General features: G+C 33.3%; 3 protein-coding genes across 3 annotated transcripts; 1 reads left to right on the top strand and 2 right to left on the bottom strand.

Annotated features, from left to right (window-relative positions):
• Window positions 1–70: 70 nt before the first annotated feature.
• LOC105639718 (PI-PLC X domain-containing protein At5g67130) lies at window positions 71–3155 on the bottom strand. Its single transcript, XM_012223851.4, has 9 exons — window positions 3023–3155; window positions 2824–2907; window positions 2585–2707; window positions 2312–2449; window positions 1875–1973; window positions 1465–1768; window positions 1143–1366; window positions 960–1046; window positions 71–578 (listed from the first exon to the last, which is right to left on the bottom strand). Exons 1-9 carry the CDS (start codon window positions 3026–3028, stop codon window positions 273–275), a joined length of 1371 nt encoding a protein of 456 aa, XP_012079241.1. The 5' UTR covers window positions 3029–3155; the 3' UTR covers window positions 71–272.
• A 1911-nt stretch (window positions 3156–5066) lies between these two features.
• Window positions 5067–7538, bottom strand: LOC105639717 (Subtilisin-like serine endopeptidase family protein). The gene has a single exon (XM_012223850.4). The coding sequence runs from the start codon at window positions 7519–7521 to the stop codon at window positions 5161–5163; it is 2361 nt and encodes a 786-aa protein (XP_012079240.2). The 5' UTR covers window positions 7522–7538; the 3' UTR covers window positions 5067–5160.
• A 9068-nt stretch (window positions 7539–16606) lies between these two features.
• LOC105639715 (hypothetical protein) lies at window positions 16607–19947 on the top strand. The gene is made up of 3 exons (XM_012223849.4): window positions 16607–17324; window positions 17407–17592; window positions 19185–19947. Exons 1-3 carry the CDS (start codon window positions 16836–16838, stop codon window positions 19467–19469), a joined length of 960 nt encoding a protein of 319 aa, XP_012079239.1. The 5' UTR covers window positions 16607–16835; the 3' UTR covers window positions 19470–19947.
• The last annotated feature ends 2262 nt before the right edge of the window (window positions 19948–22209 follow it).

The raw sequence follows: 22209 nt of genomic DNA on the forward strand, positions 1-22209 counted from the left end.
GAAGCTTTTCCAGAGATATGAAATTGCTGAGTTTAAATCTTAATCACAGCCTAACGGAGAAAAAAAAAGATAATGTGTAAAGTCATCTTTATATATTTTCTTATACAGTGTCAAATGTACAAGCAATGGTGACCACAAATCAAAGTGTAATCTAACATAAATAATTCTCTTATGGACAACAACCCTCCTCAAAGTGAAGACAACAAATAATCTGTACAAAATATTATGGTTTGGGACAGAATAAAGGGTAAAGAGGCTCATGAGCATAATAATTACAGCCAAAATAATGGCATTACTATCAAAATTGTTCCCAGCAACCATTGTAGCTGGATTGGTTTAGCATCAAAATAAGCAATGTTACTGGAAGGAGGAGGGGAGTGTTGTGCAGCACCAGGAGGTGGTGCAATGGACATAATTGTACCGACTATCCATTGTACCTGGGATTGGTTGACGTGCAAATAGGGAATGTTGGTGTCAGAAGCATTATGGGAGGAAGGTTGTGGGTGTGCATTAGCATCAGCAGCAGGTGGAGGGGGTGCAATTTGCGGAACGTCACATGTACCACGCGGGGCATTTTCCTGCCATGAGATAACAAATCAAAATCAGAAACAGGGATAATTATCTGAATTTTTTCAGTAATTCTCTCTGCGATGTAATAAAGAAAGAGAGGGGAAGTTGTAGATGAATGTAGTTCATTGGTCAGGTCCAATGATCTATCCTAATAATACAGTGAAAAAGGCAACTGATTGAAAAATTTTCTTTCCAAACACTTAATTATAAAAAAGAAAAAATGTAACTTTTTAGCAAGTTGTTCAAGAAGGATCAGCTAAGCTGATACACTAGTAAATAACCTTTGTGGACCCAATCTTGAAAGTCCAGATGCAAAAAGGATGAAATGATGAGAAACTGAAAAGATACAAGAATTTTCATTTAATAAGCAGAACCTTGTAGCAACATACCCTGCAGTAGGCAATATTGGCACATCCACAAGTAAGTTGACCATTCACTTCATCCAAAGCTTGTAGGGCACCCCCACCATCACTCCTCTACAACAACGAACTCTGAGAAGTTAATAACAAATCTCTATCTCCAGTTCTTTAAATTGTGCAGCGATACAGTAAAAGCATATCAACTAAATATACCTGATAAAAATCAACAGAAATGAAGTTTGGCCACCGCTGTCCAGCTGCTTCGTAGCAACTTTTAGTCATGCCAATTAATGGAGCTGAATTTTCGAAGCAAGATTCTGTTACATTGGGAATAGCTGGAAAATAGTTTAGAACAACCAGTGATACTCTTTTTGAGCTCATTGGAAGCGATTCAACCCTATTTGGACATGAACCAGCTTTCATTCCACTATCCCCATCTGCAATTCCACGGCAAAAATCAGAACTGGCGCTCTTAGATATCCAAGCAAAAATCTTTAACTAAATAGTAAAAATATACTGAAACGGAGAAACTAACATTGATTTTCTACCACATATTTCCAAGTATAAGCAATGCCCTCAGAGATCTCCTTATCTGCTTTAGATGTGAAGACCACCAAGCGCTGATTATTCTGGACCATATCATCTAACGTTGGCCAATCTTCTCCATCCTTAGGCATCTTTGATACAGGAAACCAGTATTTCTTGAGACCAGATGCATCAAAAATCTTGGTCAAGCCTTGTGGGTATAGCACATAATCCTCAATGAAAATAGTGACGATCTCTGATGGGTTCGCAGCCAGAAAGGCCTCAATCTCCTTTAGCACGTTGATGGCAGGTTGCTGGAGAAGATCAAAATTCAGTGCTTGTCAATTCAAAAGATAAAAAGATAACCTAAATTATTGCAGAGTAGAATCTAATTAAGCAAACATTAAGAGATGGACTCACGTATGCTGTGTAGTTGAAACAATTGCCACCAAAAGAGTGACATAACCAGATGTCATTATTGAAGTCATACACATCTAGCATAATTCCTCGAACTCCATTCTATAAGAGAATACAGTTTCCGTTAGCAGATTAATTTTACTTTTAGCAGGCCATTTAGATAATCTAATTTAGAGAAAAGGCAATACACAAAAAGTTTTATTAAAGGGTAAAGATAAAACGTGTTCAACCCTTTACATTTTTCCAATTGAGCCATAGCTTCATAATCACCATTTTGCATTAAAGGCAGGAGGGCATTTAGTGGCCAAGTATGTTTCCATGCTAAATAATCCAAAAGAAAATCAGAGCTTGGATGCTTATTTTTAATCAAAGAACAATAATCATAAGGACACTAGAAAATAGAATGCAGCAATTTATCAGCAATATATACTTTATCTTACATTGAGTTGACTGGTAACAGTGTCTTCTTGATTTGAAGGAGATAGCAGAATTGTACCCGTTTGCGATTTTGAGTTGATGAGCGCAAAAGAGTTGTGGGTTGTTAGCCATGAATATTTATTGAATGCCAGACCTTTTACCTAACCAAACACAAAATGCAACCAAAACCAATCAATACCTCTTCTTCATTTCTTTGAGTTTTATTATCAAACACCTAACAAACTAGTAAACAAACATAAATGAATAAATAAATAAATGAAATATCAAAGACCAACTTTTGATGTTGGGCTCAAAGGCCGAGTCCGGATGCATCTGGCTCGGGTATTTCCATTTGCAGGGCAAGCTTCGCATCGCAATCCGGCTTCGCATTCATTATTTGACGAACAGGTCTCCCCCAACTGTTTGATTCACATAAACACATACACAAGTATGATTCTGATAATCACTCATATAATTAATTTTGAATTTGAAAAGCAAAATTAAGATGTCAAGAAAAGAAAAACGAAGAGAGAACCTTGAGACAGGAACAACCGGCCACGAATAAACAAAGGCCAAAAAAGAGAAGTTGGATAGAGAAATTGCAGAAAGCATTTGATTCCTGCAAGTAAGAAAATAATTGAAAACAAACAGAACTTATATGTTAATTCTACGAATTATTTTTCATTATTATTATTATTATTATTTTTGTCGAACGAAAGCAGTGATGAATATACCTTCATTTCCGGAATTCCATATATCTGGGAGAGAAATAAAAAGAAGAAGACGATGAGGAAGACAGAGACAGAAATGGCTAAAAGCCTGAGCCTGCAAGGCTTTCAAAATATGAAGGCTTATTTAAAGGTGCTTTTAAATTTTTGGCTCTAAAATTGAACCGATTTTTGGTTTTACTTTTTTTTTTCACCTGTTTTTAGATCGTTTCTACTAATTTTATCTTCAACATTTCTAAATATTTATTTGAAACAAATAAATATTTCCATAATTAATAATATTAATTAAAAAAATTAGTAAGACAAAAAATGATGATAATGTCGTTACATAATTATTTTTATTGTTTTTCTATTATTTTTCCATTTTTTTAATTTTAATTGTTGAAATTATAAATTTATGAAATATAATAAAAAAAACACTTAAAAGATTCACAATTTGGATTTAAAGTTGAATTATACGTGGTTTTTAAGAGGCTAAACTTCTTAAAATTCAATTTTCCACCCAAAAAAATTTATTTATATTTTAAAAAATGTAACTATTTACTCTCAATATTTAAAATATAGCTCTATTTCTATTTTTAGCTCCTCATTTTTTTTTTTTAAAATTTGAGAACTCTGACATCAACTCCTCAATATTTGAAGTCTAGTTTAAACTCCAGTTAGAAAATGAAATAATATTTTGTAAGGTTCCAAAAAATTTGGAGCATTCAATTTTAAGAAAATTGTTTATTCATTTGTTAAATTTGAATACAACAACACTATGTAATTGGTTAATTTTCTAGAAAGATATGCAAGAGTATATTATGTAACTAGCAACATTCCCGTAAGGCTAAAAAAGAAAATTGAAATATATATAGGGCAGAAGAAGGACTCTATCGTTCAAGTGATTTTGACCACTCGTCACTCTCCTACGCCTATGAAAAGTGTCATTAATTGCCTTATTGTAAATTTGATTGCCTTGATGTAATTTTGGATATATAAATAAAAATTATCATTTTACCTTTATGCGCGATGTTGTACTGTGTGTTGCTATGTGTTTCTCGATGATACTTGAATTATTCTTATATTCGAATTTATATGATTACATATCGATATTATGTTATTCTAACGCCTATTATTGACTTGCAGATAATTTATTGATATCATTAGCTGGTTTGTTTGGGGTCTTTTAAGCAAGAGCCACACAGTCTAGTCTCGATGAGTGATACGCGAACTTGATGACATTAGGTGTGTGTATATATATATATATGTGTGTGTGTGTGTTTGTTGTTTATAGATTCTCAAACAAATTTCATTTTATTATGCTATTAAAAAATATGAATACGGTTTTTATTATAAAAGTAAAAATTTAGATAGACATGTGGGAAGCAGTATAGATTAAATATGTTAAAATTTATAGAGATAAATAAAAAAAAGTAAAAATGAAAGGCGGTATTGTTAAGAATCCCACGTTAACTAAATAGTCAATCCACAAAAGCTATATAAAGGTGGAAGTCAACTAACTAATTGGTCAGTATTAATTTTTTAACATTAGTTGGCCCATGCTTAAATAAGCCCATATCACATATTTTTACATTATGAGTTGTTATCTTTTTACTCCATTTGCTTCTACCCTCTCATTTGTAATAGGATTAATCAATTATATTTAATAAAATTTAATATAATAAAGTGTAAGAGGGAGCCTATCACAATTAATATAATAAATAAATATATACTCTACTTATTTTCAAACAATTTATTTAAAGATATAAAACAATAATGGCTCAATTTAGGTGATTATTTATTAATTAATTTAAATTATATTAAATATAATTGATTAATATATCATTAAATTAATAGCGTATTAGATAATAATTTATAATATTATATAACTTTTAATGATATATGTATATACATACGTATAGAGAGAGAGAGTTACCTGACCGATGGAAGGATGCTGCATTTAAAAAAGGAAAAAAAGTAATGTTTGTGGCAGACAATGGCCCGTGAGTCCCAGCATTTTATTTTTGAAAAAACATAGAGAATAAAGGAAAAGTGAAAGGAAGACGAATTATTCAATGTCACTTTAATTTTTACTAATATAAATGACAATTATTAATACACGTATATATGCCCTTGAAAGATATTATTATATATTATTTTTATTACGGGACCAGGTTTGTAGCTACTATAGGACTCCTAACAACATATTTACCACCGTCATGAACCCAGCTCAATGATCCATACACCACATCCTCTTCCAATAATTTTGGACCCTCTATAATTAGTTTATACCTCAGCTTCTCATTCTTTTTCTTGAATGCCAATTTCTGTGGCTCCACACTAACCTTTATTCCATTCATCTTTGTCAACTTTGCAGTATAATTCGAAATTCCTTCTCCAACATTGGTCACAGTTCTTGGAAATTCCTGCACCACCATTTTCCCATTTGATTTTGACTCATCCCCAGTAAAATAAGCTATGAAAGATGGGTAATTAAGATCTAAAGACTTGTTTAAACAATTGTGATGGCTAGATCTTGTTATGAATTGTATCTGTTTCTTTGTCAAGTTCATCGCACAGAGAAACTTTATGTAATCTTCTGTTTTGGCATCATAAATAAGCCCTGGTTCAAGTGCCTTGTTAGGATCTATATGTCCAGCTCCAATATCTAGAGGTGTGGCTGCAGGTATTTTATCATCTGCTTCATCTTTAATGGGGCTGTTAGTGTTATCTAATGGATTTGCAGATGTCATAAGGGCAGATCTAATGGCTGCAGGGCTCCAATCTGGATGCATCTTCTTTACAAGGGCGGCGACGCCAGCTACATGAGGGGTTGCCATTGAAGTTCCTGAATCAAGATTGAATTTGCTAAACAAGTCGTGTTTTCGAACTTTCGTAACTGAACTGACTGGAGACCATGAAGCTAGAATTGATGAGCCAGGAGCTATAATATCTGGTTTTAGAACATACTTGCATTTTGTAAATGGACCTCTAGCACTATAACTTGCTACCTTTGGTGCTGGTTTTGTGCCAACGATAGTCTTTTGAAATTGCAGACTTGCTTTTGGATCATTGCTGCTTGTCATATAGTTTATTACCTTCTGGCCGTCTTGTACACCGATAAATGCAGCTGGAAATGGACTTGGAGTGTAGTAATTCAATCTGGTTATATCTGTAATGAAAACAGCCGCTGCAACATTTGCTGACTCCGCATTTTCATATTGACTACTGAAACTCAGATTGTCCTTGCACACAATAATGTCGTGTTTATATTTTTTCATTTCTTGCACACTTTCACACCCATCCAAGAAAACGAGAGTTCTCTGGCTTAAAGAAAAGTTTCCTGGATATAACGTAGGGAAGCTGAATTGGGTTTTATCGCCCAAAGTTAAAATTCCATGAAGTTCGCGGTCTACAGTACCAGCACCAACTGTCAGTAGCCATGGAGCTCCATTAACCAATGTATAAAAACTAGGGCCATCATTACCAGCTGCCGCTGCTACAAATATTCCCTTTTCAATGGCTGAAAAACTGGCTATTGCAATTGAATCATCTTCCAAAAACATATCATCATCGGCTAAAGTTAACGATAAGGACAATATATCAACACCATCATGAATTGCTTGGTCTACAGCAGCAAGAACATCTGATTCAAAAACTCCAGATCTCCAAATAGCTTTATACGTGGCTATTCTTGCTCGCGGGGCCATACCTCTAGAAGTTCCAGAGGCATAACCGAAATAAGATGCTCCTTTCACAAAATTGCCAGCAGCTGTTGAAGAAGTGTGCGTTCCATGTCCGTCTGTATCTCTGGTTGAGTTTATTGTAATGTTGGCTACTTCTGGATTGTTTGCAAATAAACCCCTGTTGAAAAAGTAAGCTCCAATGAGCTTCTTGTTGCACAAAGAAGAATTGAATTGACTACTTGACTCGCATGTACCTTTCCATCTAGAAGGAACTGGACTCATTCCTTCATCGCTGAAGCTCTCGCTCTCTGGCCAAATTCCAGTGTCAATCACACCAATAATTACATCTTCACCATAATTTGTAGCTGGCCAAGCACCAGAATCAGTACTTAGGCCAAGAAAGTGAGAAGTGCGGGTTGTGTGAATTTTGACAGGACGATCTCGGGAAGAGGAAATATAGCCAGGGTTTTTCTTGATGGCTTCAAGTTCAGAATCAGTAAGAGTAGCACTGAATCCATGAACGGAGCTTGTGTAAGTGTACACATGCTTAGAGGTGGGTTTGGAAGTTTCAGATATAGAATCAATAGTGGCAAGATACCAATTATGGTGATCAGAGAATGGTTTGGGCATGGCAGAGGAGTCCATATGAATTATATAAGTGTTGGATTTTGCCAGAACACTGGAAAAGAGGCAGATAGTAGCGAACATAAGAACAATAAAAATGGGAGCAGCCATGGGTCTTTTAGTTCTACGCTCTCCTATGGACATAACTTTGCTCGCTCTTATAAGTAGTAGTTCAATTACAAAAAAATTTCTCTGTAACCTTTTTTTTATCATTATTAAAGAACAAGAACTGACATGAGGAAAATGTTGGGCCACGTAGATTATGATCGATCAATAATGCCCGCTAATTTAAAAGATAAGTATGTGCAACTTCTGTGTTTCCTTTCTTTTGTCCTGTATATTACAGGAATATATAGTCTTACCTCATATTTAACCTGCAAGTATATCAAGGGAGTCTCCTTCCATGACTCTTATGCTTATCCAAAAGGTTTTTTTTATCAAAATTAAACTAGTAGAAATCAGATTTGAACAGAAATCAATTTTAGAATTATACGATCTCGAATTTAAACCCTCACTTTAAATCCGAAATTAAATTATAGAAAAAAAAATTGAGTTTCGATCCTCATTGAGGGTTTTATCTTTGTTATTTTGCTGCATTCTTTAATTTTATCAACATTCTGAATTGGTCCAATTTTGTTTCCTGAGAATTTTGGTAAGATAAAAATTCAGGAAAAAGACAAAGTCCACTGTCCATAACTGTGAGGAGCAGCCAGGGAACTGAAGTGAACAGCACAAAGTGCAGTGCTAACTCAACAAAACATTGAGAGCCTCACATTATAAACAGAAGAAATGGAAAAGTTCCTTGTGTTCAATTCTGTATTATGGTTTCTAATTTCACGAAAATGTCAAAGAGGAGGAATTATAGCTGTTTTCCATTAAAGAAATGTTCCATTTATATTTGGATTTATGACAAAAATAATGAAACATTTTTTTTCACGGGCGGCTACAGACAAATAAAAAAATAAAGGAATTATTTGTTTAGGAGAATTAACAATGATATATTAGATTTAGTCTTTACGTGAACTAAATTATTATACAACTTATTATTTAATTATTTCTTTGATTTTATAATAAATTAATTATACCAAAGTATTGTTGGAATTATAACTTATCCCGAGTGGGGCCCGCGGAAAAATACCGGTGGTAAGAGTAAGAATAAAATTACTATTACCACATATATCTCCAATAATTTCGTATTGGATATTGACGAAAGAATTCACCAGAAATAATAACCACGGTAAAAATTAAAATAATTACCGTAATGCCAGATGAAAAATAAGAACACCGAGATTTACGTGGTTCACACTTCAACTGTTATGGGCTATGTCCACGGAAAAAAAACTCCGAATAATTCTTCTACTAAAAATAGTAGGTACAAAAGAGATTACAAAAAATAGTGGCACTCTAAGTGTAATAAAAACACCCAAAAATTACAATCCTCACTATTTTCTCTCTTTCCCAATTTTAGGAACCCTTTTCCTAAAATTTTTCTTTGTTTTTATGTTTTTGTTTTTGTACGTCTGATTAAGGAGAATCATTCTCCTATTTATAGGAGAAGGTTGAGAGGGAGAGAGCCGTGCATTACCAATGCACGGCACTCCTTTATCAAATGGCATGCTAACCATTCAAATGGTTGGCTCCCAACCTTTGAAAAATAAACAAAAACGTGTTTAATCTTTTTTTTTTTTCTCTTTTTTTTTTCTTTTCAAACTTTTGTGGGTCCCACATGTAGGAGGGACCCCACAACAATTCTCCCCCTCCCGACTACATGGTGGGACTCTCCATCCCTGCTGCTTTGACACATAGCTCGAACTTCTCCTTCGGAACGACCTTTGTCAATATATCTGCAGCATTTTTGTCTGTGTGGATCTTTCGCAACTGAAACTGCTTCTCTTCAATGGCAGATCTAATCCAATGATATCTTACATCAATGTGCTTCGTCCGTGCATGATACATAGTATTTTTGCTAAAGTCTAACGCACTTTGACTATCACAATAAACTATATATTCTTCCTGCTGCACACCCAATTCTTGAAAGAATCTCTTTAACCAAAACATTTCCTTTCCTGCTTCTGTTGCTGCAACGTACTCTGCTTCAGTCGTTGATAATGAAACACATTTCTGCAATCTTGACTGCAATGAAATAGCTCCCCCTGAGAATGTAAATAGGTATCCTGATGTAGATTTTCTTTCATCAAGATCACCAGCCATGTCTGCATCTGTGTAACCAACTAGTGCAGCCTTTTCACCTCTAAAAGTTAAACATAACTTTGAAGTTCCTCTCAGGTATCTAAAAATCCACTTTACTGCTTCCCAATGTGTCTTCTGGGGATTTGACAGAAATCGGCTCACAACGCCAACTGCATGAGCAATATCTGGTCTCGTACATACCATTGCATACATTAAACTTCCGACCACTGAAGAATATGGAACATTTGATATATCTCCTTTTTCTTTCTCTGTTGATGGGTAGGATTTCTTACTCAACTTGAAGTGAGCGGCAAGTGGAGTGCTAACTGGTTTAGCATTCTTCATATTGAACCTCTCTAGAACTCGTTCAATATATTTTTTCTGCGATAACCATAACCTGCAGGACTTTCTGTCTCGAATAATCTCCATTTCGAGAATTCGCCTTGCCGATCCCAAATCCTTCATGTCAAATACTTTTGACAAATCACTCTTTAACTGGCTAATCATATGTGCATCTGGTCCAACAATTAGCATATCATCAACATATAAGAGAAGGATGATAAATTTACCATCAGGGAATTTCTGAACATATACACAAGGATCTGCATCTGTCCTTTTGTATCATTGATTCACTATGAAAGAATCAAACTTTTCATACCACTGTCGCGGTGCTTGTTTCAACTCGTACAAGCTCTTCTTCAAGCGACAAACCATGTCCTCTTTTCCCTTGACCTTGAATCCTTCTGGTTGTTCCATATAGATTTCTTCCTCTAGATCCCCATGCAAGAATGCTGTCTTTACATCAAGCTGCTCTAACTCAAGATTCAAACTGGCTACTAGACCTAGCACAACTCGAATGGAACTCATTTTCGCAACTGGTGAAAAAATCTCATCAAAGTCAATACCTTTCTTTTGAGTAAAGCCTTTGACGACCAATCGAGCTTTGTATCTCAGTAGGTTGCCATCATCTTTCTTCAATTTATACACCCATTTGTTCTTGAGTGTTCTCTCCCTTTTGGAAGTTTCACCAGCTCATACGTGTCATTCTTTTTCAAAGAATTCATCTCTTCTTGCATGGCCTTTCTCCAGCAATCTCTATCTTTGCAAGATTGCACATCTTGGAAGCTCTCTGGCTCCCCCTCATTAGAAATTAAAATGTAATCAGAACTAGGGTACCTTGTAGATGGTTGGCGTTCTCTGGTTGACCTTCTTAACTGAGGTTCAACTCCTTTTGGTGGAATGGGGTTCTCTGGCTCCCCCTGCTCAACACCCTTTGCATCACTGTTATCATCTACAATTGTCTCTTGATCCCCTACGACTGACTCTTCTTCTTCTTTTTGTTCTGATTCTGGCATTCCTCCTCCTGTGGCATCTTCTGTAGGAATGCTTCCTGGTGTAATATCAATAACACCATCACTTGTGGATTCTTCACAAGTTGTATCTCCCACGATCTCATTCTCGTGGAATACTACGTCTCGGCTCCGGACAACTTTCTTTTTCACTGGGTCCATAACCTGTAGCCAAACTCTTCGTCTCCATAACCAACAAAAGTGCAAGGAACTGACTTGTCATCAAGCTTTAATCTCTGCTCCTTTGGAACATGCATAAATGCCTTGCAGCCAAATACCCTCAGGTGAGAGTATGAAATATTTCTACCTATCCAGACCTTCTCCGGAATATCAAAATCCAATGGTGCTGAAGGTAGTCAATTGATTAGGTAGACAGCAGTATTGACAGCTTCTCCCCAAAATGGCTTAGGTAAATTGGCCACTTTGAGCATGGATCTGACTCTCTCAATAATGGTGCGATTCATCCATTCAGCAATGTCGTTGTATTGAGGCGTACTAGGGACTGTCTTTTCATGCCTGATACCGTGCTGACTACAATAATCTCTAAACTCGTTAGAGATATACTCACCACCATTATCCGTGCGCAAACACTTCAATGCCACTCCAGTCTCCCTTTCCACCATAGCATGGAATTGCTGAAAGTGCTTGAATACTTGGTCTTTTGTGCGCAACAAATATATCCATGTTTTCCATGAGAAATCATCAATGAAGGTAAGAAAATACCTACTTCCTCCAAGTGATCCTACCTCCATGGGACCACATACGTCAGAGTGTACCAACTCCAACTTGTTGTCTCTCCTTCTAGAGCTTTTCAAAAATGAGACCCGATGTTGCTTCCCAAACAGACAATAATCACAAGGGTTTATTTTACCTTTGGCTAATGGTATGAGGGACTTCTTAGCCAACATATTCAACCCTTTCTCACTAACGTGCGCCAGCCGCCTATGCCACAAATTTGGTGAAGCATCATCTTCAACTGTATTCAGTTGACTCGCACAAATTATTGCGTGTGTCTTATACAGCGAGCAACATAATTTTCCTCTCGCCACCACCAAAGACCCTTTGGTGAGTTTCCAATTACCGCCACCTGTATGATGGTGATAGCCTTCCTTGTCCAGTACACTCACAGACAACAGGTTCAACCGAAGATCAGGAATATGTCGCACATTTTTAAGTGTTAATTTGCACCCGACACTTGTCTTTATGCAGATATCACCGATTCCCACCACTTGCGAGACACTATTATTTCCCATTTTAATAGTGCCAAAGTCTCCTGCTTTATAAGTGGAAAAGTATTCCCTTTTTGGAACACAGTGGTATGAAGCACCGGAGTCTACTATCCACTCGGTATCTGCATCTCCAACATGACAGCAATCTGCATCATGAGTGACTAAAGTTACCTCACCATCTTCTCCTGAGAATGTAGCAGATGTATTTCTGTCATTCTCCTGTCTTCGGTCTGTAGTATCCTGTTTGAGTAAACGACAATTTCTTTTGAGATGACCCTCCTTACCGCAATGGTAACATTTTCTCATCTCTCTGGACTTGGATCTACCACCTGACTTTACATGCCTTGGACTTCTACTCTTGCTCCAGCCCCTATTCTCTGTGACAAGGGCTTGTGAACTGGTACTGGCAACATCTCTTCTTCATAGTTCTTCATTATGTAGTCTATTCTTTACCATAGACATCGTTACCACACCATTTGGAGCTGAGTTACTTAATGATACCACAAGAGTATCCCAGCTATCCGGTAGAGATCCTAACAGTAGGCATGCTTGCATCTCATCTTCTAAGGACATACCACTAACTGCTAACTCAGTTACGAGTCCTTCAAAATCGTTCAGGTGTTGTGTAATTGATCGTCCCTCTGACAGCTTCAAGTTCATGACTTTACGCATCATGAAGACTTTTCCTTGAGCATTCGTAGCCTCGTACATATTCTCTAATTTCTTCCAGAGAACTTGGGGATCTTTTTCATTTCTTACATGGTTGTACATGCTAGCATCTATCCATTGGCGTATTGTACCCAATGCCTGCTTTTTTAATTTCTCCCACTGCCTTTCTTTCATATCTTCCGGCTTTGCACTATCACCTTCAATTGGATCATACAGATCTTTGCAATTGAGGTAGTCCTCCATTCTGGATTTCCACATTGAATAATTCGAATCCGTCAATTTGATCATTGCCTCGTCGTTAGCCATGTTGAATTCTGAATCTGACAAAATTTCACTATTTACGAAATTCACTATTCACGTGAATAGTAACTTTGACAGAATTTACCAACCAAAGGCTCTGATATCAGTTGTTGGGATTATAACTTATCCCGAGTGGGGCCTGTGGAAAAATACCGGTAGTAAAAGTAAGAATAAAATTACTATTACCACATATACCTCTAATAATTTCGTATTGGATATTGACGAAAGAATCCACCAGAAATAATAACCACGGTAAAAATTAAAATAATTACCGTAATGCCAGATGAAAAATAAGAACACCGAGATTTACGTGGTTCACCCTTCAACTGTTATGGGCTACGTCCACGGGACAAAAACTTCGAATAATTCTTCTACTAAAAATAGTAGGTACAAAAGAGATTACAAAAAATAGTGGCACTCTAAGTGTAATAAAAACACCCCAAAAATTACAATCCTCACTATTTTCTCTCTTTCCTAATTTTAGGAACCCTTTTCCTAAAATTTTTCTTTGTTTTTATGTTTTTGTTTTTATACGTCTGATTAAGGAGAATCCTTCTCCTATTTATAGGAGAAGGTTGAGAGGGAGAGAGCCGTGCATTACCAATGCACGGCACTCATTTGTCAAATGGCATGCCAACCATTCAAATGGTTGGCTGCCAACCTTTGAAAAATAAATAAAAACGTGTTTAATCTTTTTTTTTTTCTATTTTTTTTCTTTTCAAATTTTTGTGGGTCCACATGTAGGAGGGACCCCACAACAAGTATTAATATTCTGTTTAATAAGAGTTTAATTTGTTTTATCTTTACTGGATTTTATTTTGCATTCACGAGTATTTATTTGTTTAGAAATTTCAATTTTCATAAAACATATATATGTTTACTTTCCTTGTTATGTTGGAGCATGTCTCTAATTTTATTTTTTTGAATATTTATGTGAACTAAATTATTATATAAAATAATTAAAATCTTTTAAATAAAAAAAGGAAAATTACGGAAAGACATAATTTAAAATTTTCAAATTTTAATGCTAAAAAGTTTCTATTTTCTCAAAGATATAATGCCATTGCATTCATAATAATTGATATATTTTTTCTTAAAAGAAAAAAAAGATCACAATCATTTTTTTTTTTTCTATTCTAGGGAAGAGAGAAAAAAAAATTTATAAATTGGATAACAAACACGACGTCGTAAGTTACTCATCCAATGGGCCATTTTGGGTTTGGGCTGCCTTTGGGTGGGTTTGACAGGTAGGCTTTCAAGCGCCTTTGGATTTCTGGTTGCTCTCAAAACTTACTAATTACCTGAAAGAGATGAACGACAGGACATTGGGTTTGCTTTAAAGCGTGTTTTGTCGTTTTGAAAGGATGTCTTGCAATTTTTTTTTTTTGGTCAATTTGATGTTCTTTATTCTTCCTTCATGCTCTCTTCCTATGGCATGATTAAGGAAAACTCAATACACAAAATCCTGCTCATTATCAATGATACAAAATCATAATCAAGCATTAACGATTATCAGCTATGGCTCTTTGCGCGGCACCTGTTTGATAAAAGGCCTCAAAGAATTTGTAAAGCAACCTAACATGGGTAAAAGTACAAAAAATAAAGAAAAAAGAAGATTTAGATCTTGAAAAAATCTTGCACGGTTGTGTAGCTATTTTCTAAATGGCTCTTTCCTGATTGTTGACAAACCTGTGTAAATCTAAAGCAATATTTACAAAATACAAAACTTCATAAATTAATTTAAAATAACTGTTGATAGATTAAGTAGATTATATAAATATAGCTATAATTTTATTAATATAACATAATCATTTTAAAATATGTAATGTTCAGTTAAGGATTCACATTTAATGAACCGTGACATATACTCGGTCATGTTTATGTTTTTATTTTTGTAAATTGAGTGGAATAATTGATTGCAAATTCTAAACTTAAGCTAATTTCCTGACAATATATACATATATACAATATGTGGCATAGGATTTATAACTTTCCATATTACAAGTTTAAACATAAGTTAAAGGTTGATGCTGCTTGCTAGGAGTACATTTACTATTTTAGGATCCTTATAAATTCTAATTTACAAACATCTAGTCATCCACAAAAATACAACACGTTAATTGAATTTAGCTCATCTATCATATAGTAAGATTTTTCAGTCCCAACTGACACGTGGGCGCACGAACATACGGAATCATAACATAACTATTACATAGTACAAGGATTTGGTTCAAGCAAGATTTGCAAAACGTGGAAATCTAAATGCGGTACTGATCGATGTCATGTCCAGACGTAATCTTGAATCCGATCGCCCATGCCAACAACTATTATATATTTTGAATCCTTGAGTGCAAATTTTGGAACCTAGCAGGATCACAGGCTGTCTCAAACTCTAAATTTCGCCTATCGGATTATTCCGGACCTTTGACAAAAATTGGCAGTGAATGGTCAGGCCATAACCTAAGGGAAAATTTCCAAAAAATTACCTAAAAAAACGCTAATGAAAGTGCATCTGTTCAGCTGATTCCCTTTCTCCATTTTCATTTCCATTTTACCTCTTTGAAGAGGTGAAACGGTTCCATGGATCCGATCAGAGACCAAACCGTTTTAGAACATCATCCTTACCACTTGTTACTCAGAGGCAAGTGAATGAAAACAAAAGTATAGTGATAATGAATAAAATAAGGGGAAAGGGTCCGCAAGTACGTAGTCCATGCCCACAATTTGATTGAGATTCAGCGTGTTAGATCTTGTATTTTTCTTGTCTTTTCTTTTAAATGGGATGGGTCTCGGAAATCATGAGATGGATTTTCTTTTTTCTCTTTGCTTCACCAGGGCGTTGGATCTGCATGCTCCACATGCATTAATTAAAAGGTTCTTCCCTTTTTTTTCTTTGTTTCCCAAATCTTCAATTAATGGTAAATGCAAATTTTTGTGATAAAATGGATTGGAAAAAAAATAAAAAAATAAAAAACCCATACTTAACCAAGACCAATTGTTTGAAATCAGATATTATAATTACAAATATAATTTGTAATTAAAATATAAAAAGATATTAAACTTGAGACTAACGGTTACCATCCATTTAATAATAAATGTATTCAAAATATAGAATTTATAAATTGTAGATGAATTCATTTATAAATAAATTTTTTATATTTGGAATAAATTTAATATTTAAAATTTATTTGATTTTCAAAAATATCCTTAGCACAATAACTTTAAAAAGGTCATGAATAATTTTGTCATGAAGTTTTAGATTATTTAAGTTTATGGAATTCATTTGGAAATTTTACTTTCTTTGATAGAATTTGATTTAGATATATTCAAATACACAACATAATTAAATTCCTAAAATTGAATTCTTTATTGTTTTTCATTCCAAACAAAAAAATTTAGATTTATAAATAAATTTCATAAAACTTTATGAAATCCATTTATTCCAAATAGCAAATTATGGATTTTTTTTTTTACTAACATAAATAAATATAGTGAGTGTGCCATAAATTCTAGTTTATAAATAAGAGCTGAACTGAAAAATTATTCAATAAAAAACATCAAGTAGACAATTCCAGCTAGTTACTGCAAAGTCCACCATCCCCTCTATTAATTGCGTTCATAATCAACACTTCGATTTCATTAAACAAAACATATAACAACGTGCTCCTCCATAACCTACGTTTCTAGAGATCCTACAAACGCTCTCACTCACTCTTCCTCTTCACTTCCCCATCTCCTGAAACTCTGTTTATTACCATTTTTATTACATTAACGACTCATCAAAACGACAATGTCAACGCATCTCTCCAAGACTGACTCAGAAGTAAGCAGCTTAACTCACTCATCTCCGACAAGATCATCATCAACGCCTCGCCGCCCTGTATACTACGTGCAAAGCCCATCTAGAGACTCTCATGACGGCGAGAAAACGACAAACTCATTCCACTCTACTCCTGTGCTCAGTCCGGCCGGCTCCCCTCCACATTCCCATTCCAACTCTTCTTTGGGGCCACACTCTCGCGAATCTTCTTCTACACGATTCTCTGGGTCTCTCAAACCCCACCGCAAAACCAGCGAACGGAAAGTCAGCCGGAAGCCATGGAAGGCGTTTGACGCCATTGAAGAAGAAGGTCTTCTCGATGGAGATATTGGTCCACATGGAATGCGTCGTCGTTGTTATTTTCTCGCTTTTGTTTTGGGATTTTTTATACTTTTCTCTTTGTTTTCGTTAATTATTTGGGGTGCAAGTCGTCCTCAAAAACCCACCGTCACCATGAAGGTAATTAATAATTTAATTAACTCTAAATGGAATTATGAACGAAAATACTAATTAAATTTGGTTATGGGTTGTTTGGTTGCAGACTATTGTTTTTGATCAATTTATAGTACAAGCGGGTGCGGATTTCTCAGGAGTGGCAACAGAAATGGTGTCTATGAACTGCTCCGTGAAGCTTACATTTCGTAATACGGCAACGTTTTTTGGAGTTCATGTAACTGCAACACCTTTGGATCTATCTTATTCTCAACTCACTTTAGCTACTGGAACTGTAAGCAATTCTGTATTCTTATTTATTTATTTGCATTACAGGACAAATGAGAAATTGGTGTTATTAGGTTTAAATTTTCTTCAGTATTCAAAAAATTTTTAAAAAAATTATATAATTTTCAGTTTTTGTTAAATTGGACTATTTTAGTTTGATTTATTTTTATAAAAAATAATCAACTGAATTAGATATATTTTTATATAAATTTAATGTAAAAACTATTTTAAATACATTTATATATACATACATATGTTATATGTTTGTAATAGAAATTTTAATTATTTCAGTTTGACTTTTTAGTAGAATTTCATTTCAATTCGATTTAGTTCTTGTTAAAATTCAATATGGTTAATCTAACTAAAAAAAATTCAGTTATTTTGATTTTATAAGAATCAAACTGAATTGATTTTACTAATAACTTTAAGTTCCCTGCAAGTTTGTGTCTATGTCAAAAAAAAAAAAAAAATTTGTTTATATAAAATTAAGTTTAATAAAAATATTTTTTATTATATTTAATCTTATTTATATAGACAGTTTATTTAGTATTTATTAGAAATTTAAAAAGAAGATGAGCACCCTTTAAATGCTTTTAGGCTTCACATGGGCTTTGGGCCCATGAAGCCTAGCAACACACAAACTGGAATATTATGTAGATAACAAATTAGAAATAATGGTTGTTTCAAAAACGAAAAAAAAAAAGGAAGAAATAGTGATAATATCAATACGGGCATATGGGCAGTTTAGCGAAACCAAGGTTGAAATTCCTCATAAAAGGGACTTTAACCAACTCGTGACAGATTTTAGTTCTGGCTAATTTTGATCCGGTTTCGCTCATAGTATTGGTGCTATGAGCACTTTTATCGAGAAAAAAAAATTATTGAGAATTTAGAAAATTTTTAAAATACAAATATAATAACAAAAGAAAAAAAAAATTCATGAATTTTAAATTAATTACTAATAAGAAATAATGAAGAAATTTATAGCAGGTTAAAGACTCATTCTCCGCCCCATAATTTTTGTCTCGGTTTGACCTTTATACATATTAAGGAATTTTAGTTAATATAGTTAAACTATAATTTTTGCCTTATTTTTTCTCTAATATACCCTTATGTTAATATCCATTAATATTGAATGGTTCTTAAAATTAATTAAATCATTATCAAATATTTGATTAAATAAAGTTTTCTTGAAAGATAATTAAAAATAATGATAATATAGTACTTTGAATATTATATTTGTTGATAAATAAGCATATTAAATAAAGGAAAAATAATAAACATCAAAATATTATTTATTTTTTAAAAAATTGACAACAATTTAGAATGGATGAAAAAAGAAAAACTAGGACAAAGAGAGAGTATAAATTAGCTTTCAAGAACTAAAATAAATTGGAAAAATAATAAAGAGACTTAATTTATAAATTCAGAAAGATAATAAAGAGCCTTAATTACCAAATTTAGAAAGATAAGAGTGTGGTGAAAAATAAAAACAAAATAAAGAAAGGATTTGATAATTTGATAATTCAAGTAATATGTTGATATTTCTTTTATTTTATTGGAATTTAGAAGTGAAATTTGTAAAACTGTGTTTGGCAGATGAGAAAATTCTATCAATCAAGAAAGAGTCAAAGATCAGTAACAGTGATGGTAAAGGGGAATAAAATCCCGTTATATGGTGGGGGAGCTAACCTGGGAAGTTTGAATGGTGCACCAACTCAACCAGTACCATTGACACTCAATTTCACGGTTCGATCAAGAGCTTATGTTTTAGGTAAGTTGGTTAAACCCAAATTCCATAAGAGGGTTGAATGCTTGGTGGTCATAGACCCTAAAAAAATGAATGTCCCAATTTCACTTAAGAACAAGTGCAATTATCAGTAAACGCCAATTATTTAAAAGTAATTATTTATTTAATGAGAAGGAAACAAAAGGGATGTGTTCTTTTTTTTTTTTTTTCTTAAGAAATATATATATACATATATATAAAAATTCAATTATGACATTTTCAAAAAAAAAAAATTATGTAAGTGCTAACAAAAGGAGACAAAAGATCTTGTGGGGTGAAGGGAGAAGGGAACCTCTTGGAGAAGCATATCTGGCTTATGGGCAGGACTTGGACCCCATGAAAAATTGAAATCATGCATCAAATCTAGATTTTGGATTCGTCGGTGGGTTTAATTAAAATCCTTTGCTCGATTGCTTGTAATAGTTTAAGATTATTTTGATTGTTTTAGTTTTATGCAACCATAGCACTAAACTTTTGATTAGGGTAGATTTGGTTTTAAGATTTGAAGTCTTAACCATATAGTTGAAAGTACTATTTGAGTATTATTAAATCAAATTTCATTAGTTGGTACGATGTGCTATTGTCATGAGATTTGTTAAGATATATGGTGTGGGATACAATCTTACATAAATTAAATATATATTAGTATAAATTTTTTTTAAAAAAATTATGTTTTCCAACGAATTAATTATGAGATGTAAATGTTTCAAATTTATATTTAACCTTTCTAACATAGTATGGGAGCATACTGATATTCGTATGTATTCAGTTGTTTTCAATATTGTTACATTTCAATATTCTACATAGCATTAAAGCGGACGCTCTTTCAATCTTTGTTATATTTAGATTCTGTTTGTTTTCATAAAACAATTTGCTGAAAAATATTTTTATGAAAAATATTTTTCAAATGACTTATTTTCTGTTGTTTAGTTGTAATATTGAAAATTAGTTAAAAAATATTAAAGTTTTATCTCGTAAGACCATAAAAAATATTAATAATAATAGAAATTTTATAATTTAAAATTTTTATTATTAAATATGAAAATAATGCAAAAAAAATATATAAATTATGAAAGCCGTCGGTGGCCTGTGGTGGTCGGTGGGAAATGATGACCGGTAGTAGTGACTATGATGATTAATAAATTAAAAAATATGGATTTATACGGTTTGTCAATATCTAAAAAATGTTTTACTCTCTAAAAAATGAGAAGTTGTTTTCCTTAAAAAAATGACTTAATTTTTCTTTAATCAGAAAAATATTTTCTGTTGACTTATTTTTTTGAGCGCACCAAATAATGGAAAATTGTAGAAAACATTTTTCTGTAAGTTATTTTACTGAAACAAACGGAGCCTTAGCCTTGAGCCCACATGACTTTAGTTTATTACATATTCAAGTGATTTTATCTCAATGTTTTTTTTTTTTTTTATTTGTGGGTTTGTTCTAAAATCCGAGTTAGTGAATTTTATCCGATGGTAAATGTCTAAATAAAACTTGATAAATATTGTAAGACTTAACATGAAATTGAGTTTTATGCTAATTTTAAGGGCTAAAATTGTAATTCTCAAATTAATATCAAATTTTTCTAACAAGATTATACACACATTAATTAGACTTGTTTTAGTTAGAAAACAATGATGTTTGATGCTAATATGAGAAACAATTCACTTGCACCTACTACGAGTTAATGCAAGGATATTTATTTAAGCACATTTCAAATATGGTCCTAATTAAATGTAATAGTTATATGTGGTCAGAAATTCAAATACAATGCATGTGTTTATAAATTTAAAATATTTATTTCTCCTTATCACATGATATTTATGATGCAAGAAACAATACAATTTATATTTATATTTCACATCTAACTTGGAATTAGGCATGTATATATATACATTGCATACATTCAATCAAAGGTGTCAAACAAAATTGGGTATATTCCCCACATGCTAAAATGAGGAAATTTTGGTATCAAATGACCTATGAGATGACTAGAAAAGGATCCAAACAAACTTCCAAGTAAAAGCAATATAACCAAACTTCAAAATAATAGGGTTGCAAAATTTTCAAAGTGAAAATTACTCTTAATGGTTAAACAAGGATGATGCATTGGATGGACCCGGATCATGTGAAGTTGGGTGCATTGTAAACCTTTTCCACCAACCCATAAATCACATGATTTTAAAGCAATATTGATATTGGTGTTTTATATAAATATCACATGAGAAGCTCATGTCTCTAATATTTTATTACACAATTCATATCCTTAACCTAACACTAATCCTAATTATTTAGCTTGTCTATTGATTGATAATGGCATGCTTCCCAATAACAATCATATTGGTTAAAAAATTTATAACTTAGTGATTTTTTTGTTCTCAGAATAAGTAAGCTCATCGAAAATCAAACTTGTATTCTCACTATTATAAAAACTGTTAGCAAGAAATATGAACCATAAGTTTTAATATTTCAAAATAGTGCAGAAAATGTGTAATTACTGGTTTATCTTAATTAGATTGGAAAAATAAATTTAATATAATATATTTAAATCAATTAACACCATAAGTCTAATTATTCTTCTGATAGTTTATGTAGAAAAGAAAAAGGAAATGATGAAAGATATCAAATCCATAAATAAGGTGATGAAAGAAAATCGAAATTGATAGCATCCGCTAAGTGTGATCATCCTCATGAAAGATATTTGGTACCATCATTGTTAATTATTAGTTAATGACGACAACATGCTTCAAGCAATTAACGGTGATTTTACTCTCCAAAGAGAAGGCAATTATCTTTTTTACATTTTCAATCAATTTGGATCTCTCTGTTTTTATTAC

The sequence above is a fragment of the Jatropha curcas genome, chromosome 3 (genome assembly GCF_041381405.1).
Source record: "Jatropha curcas cultivar XTBG-Jc1 chromosome 3, XTBG_Jcur_1.0, whole genome shotgun sequence".
Lineage (NCBI taxonomy): Eukaryota > Viridiplantae > Streptophyta > Magnoliopsida > Malpighiales > Euphorbiaceae > Jatropha > Jatropha curcas.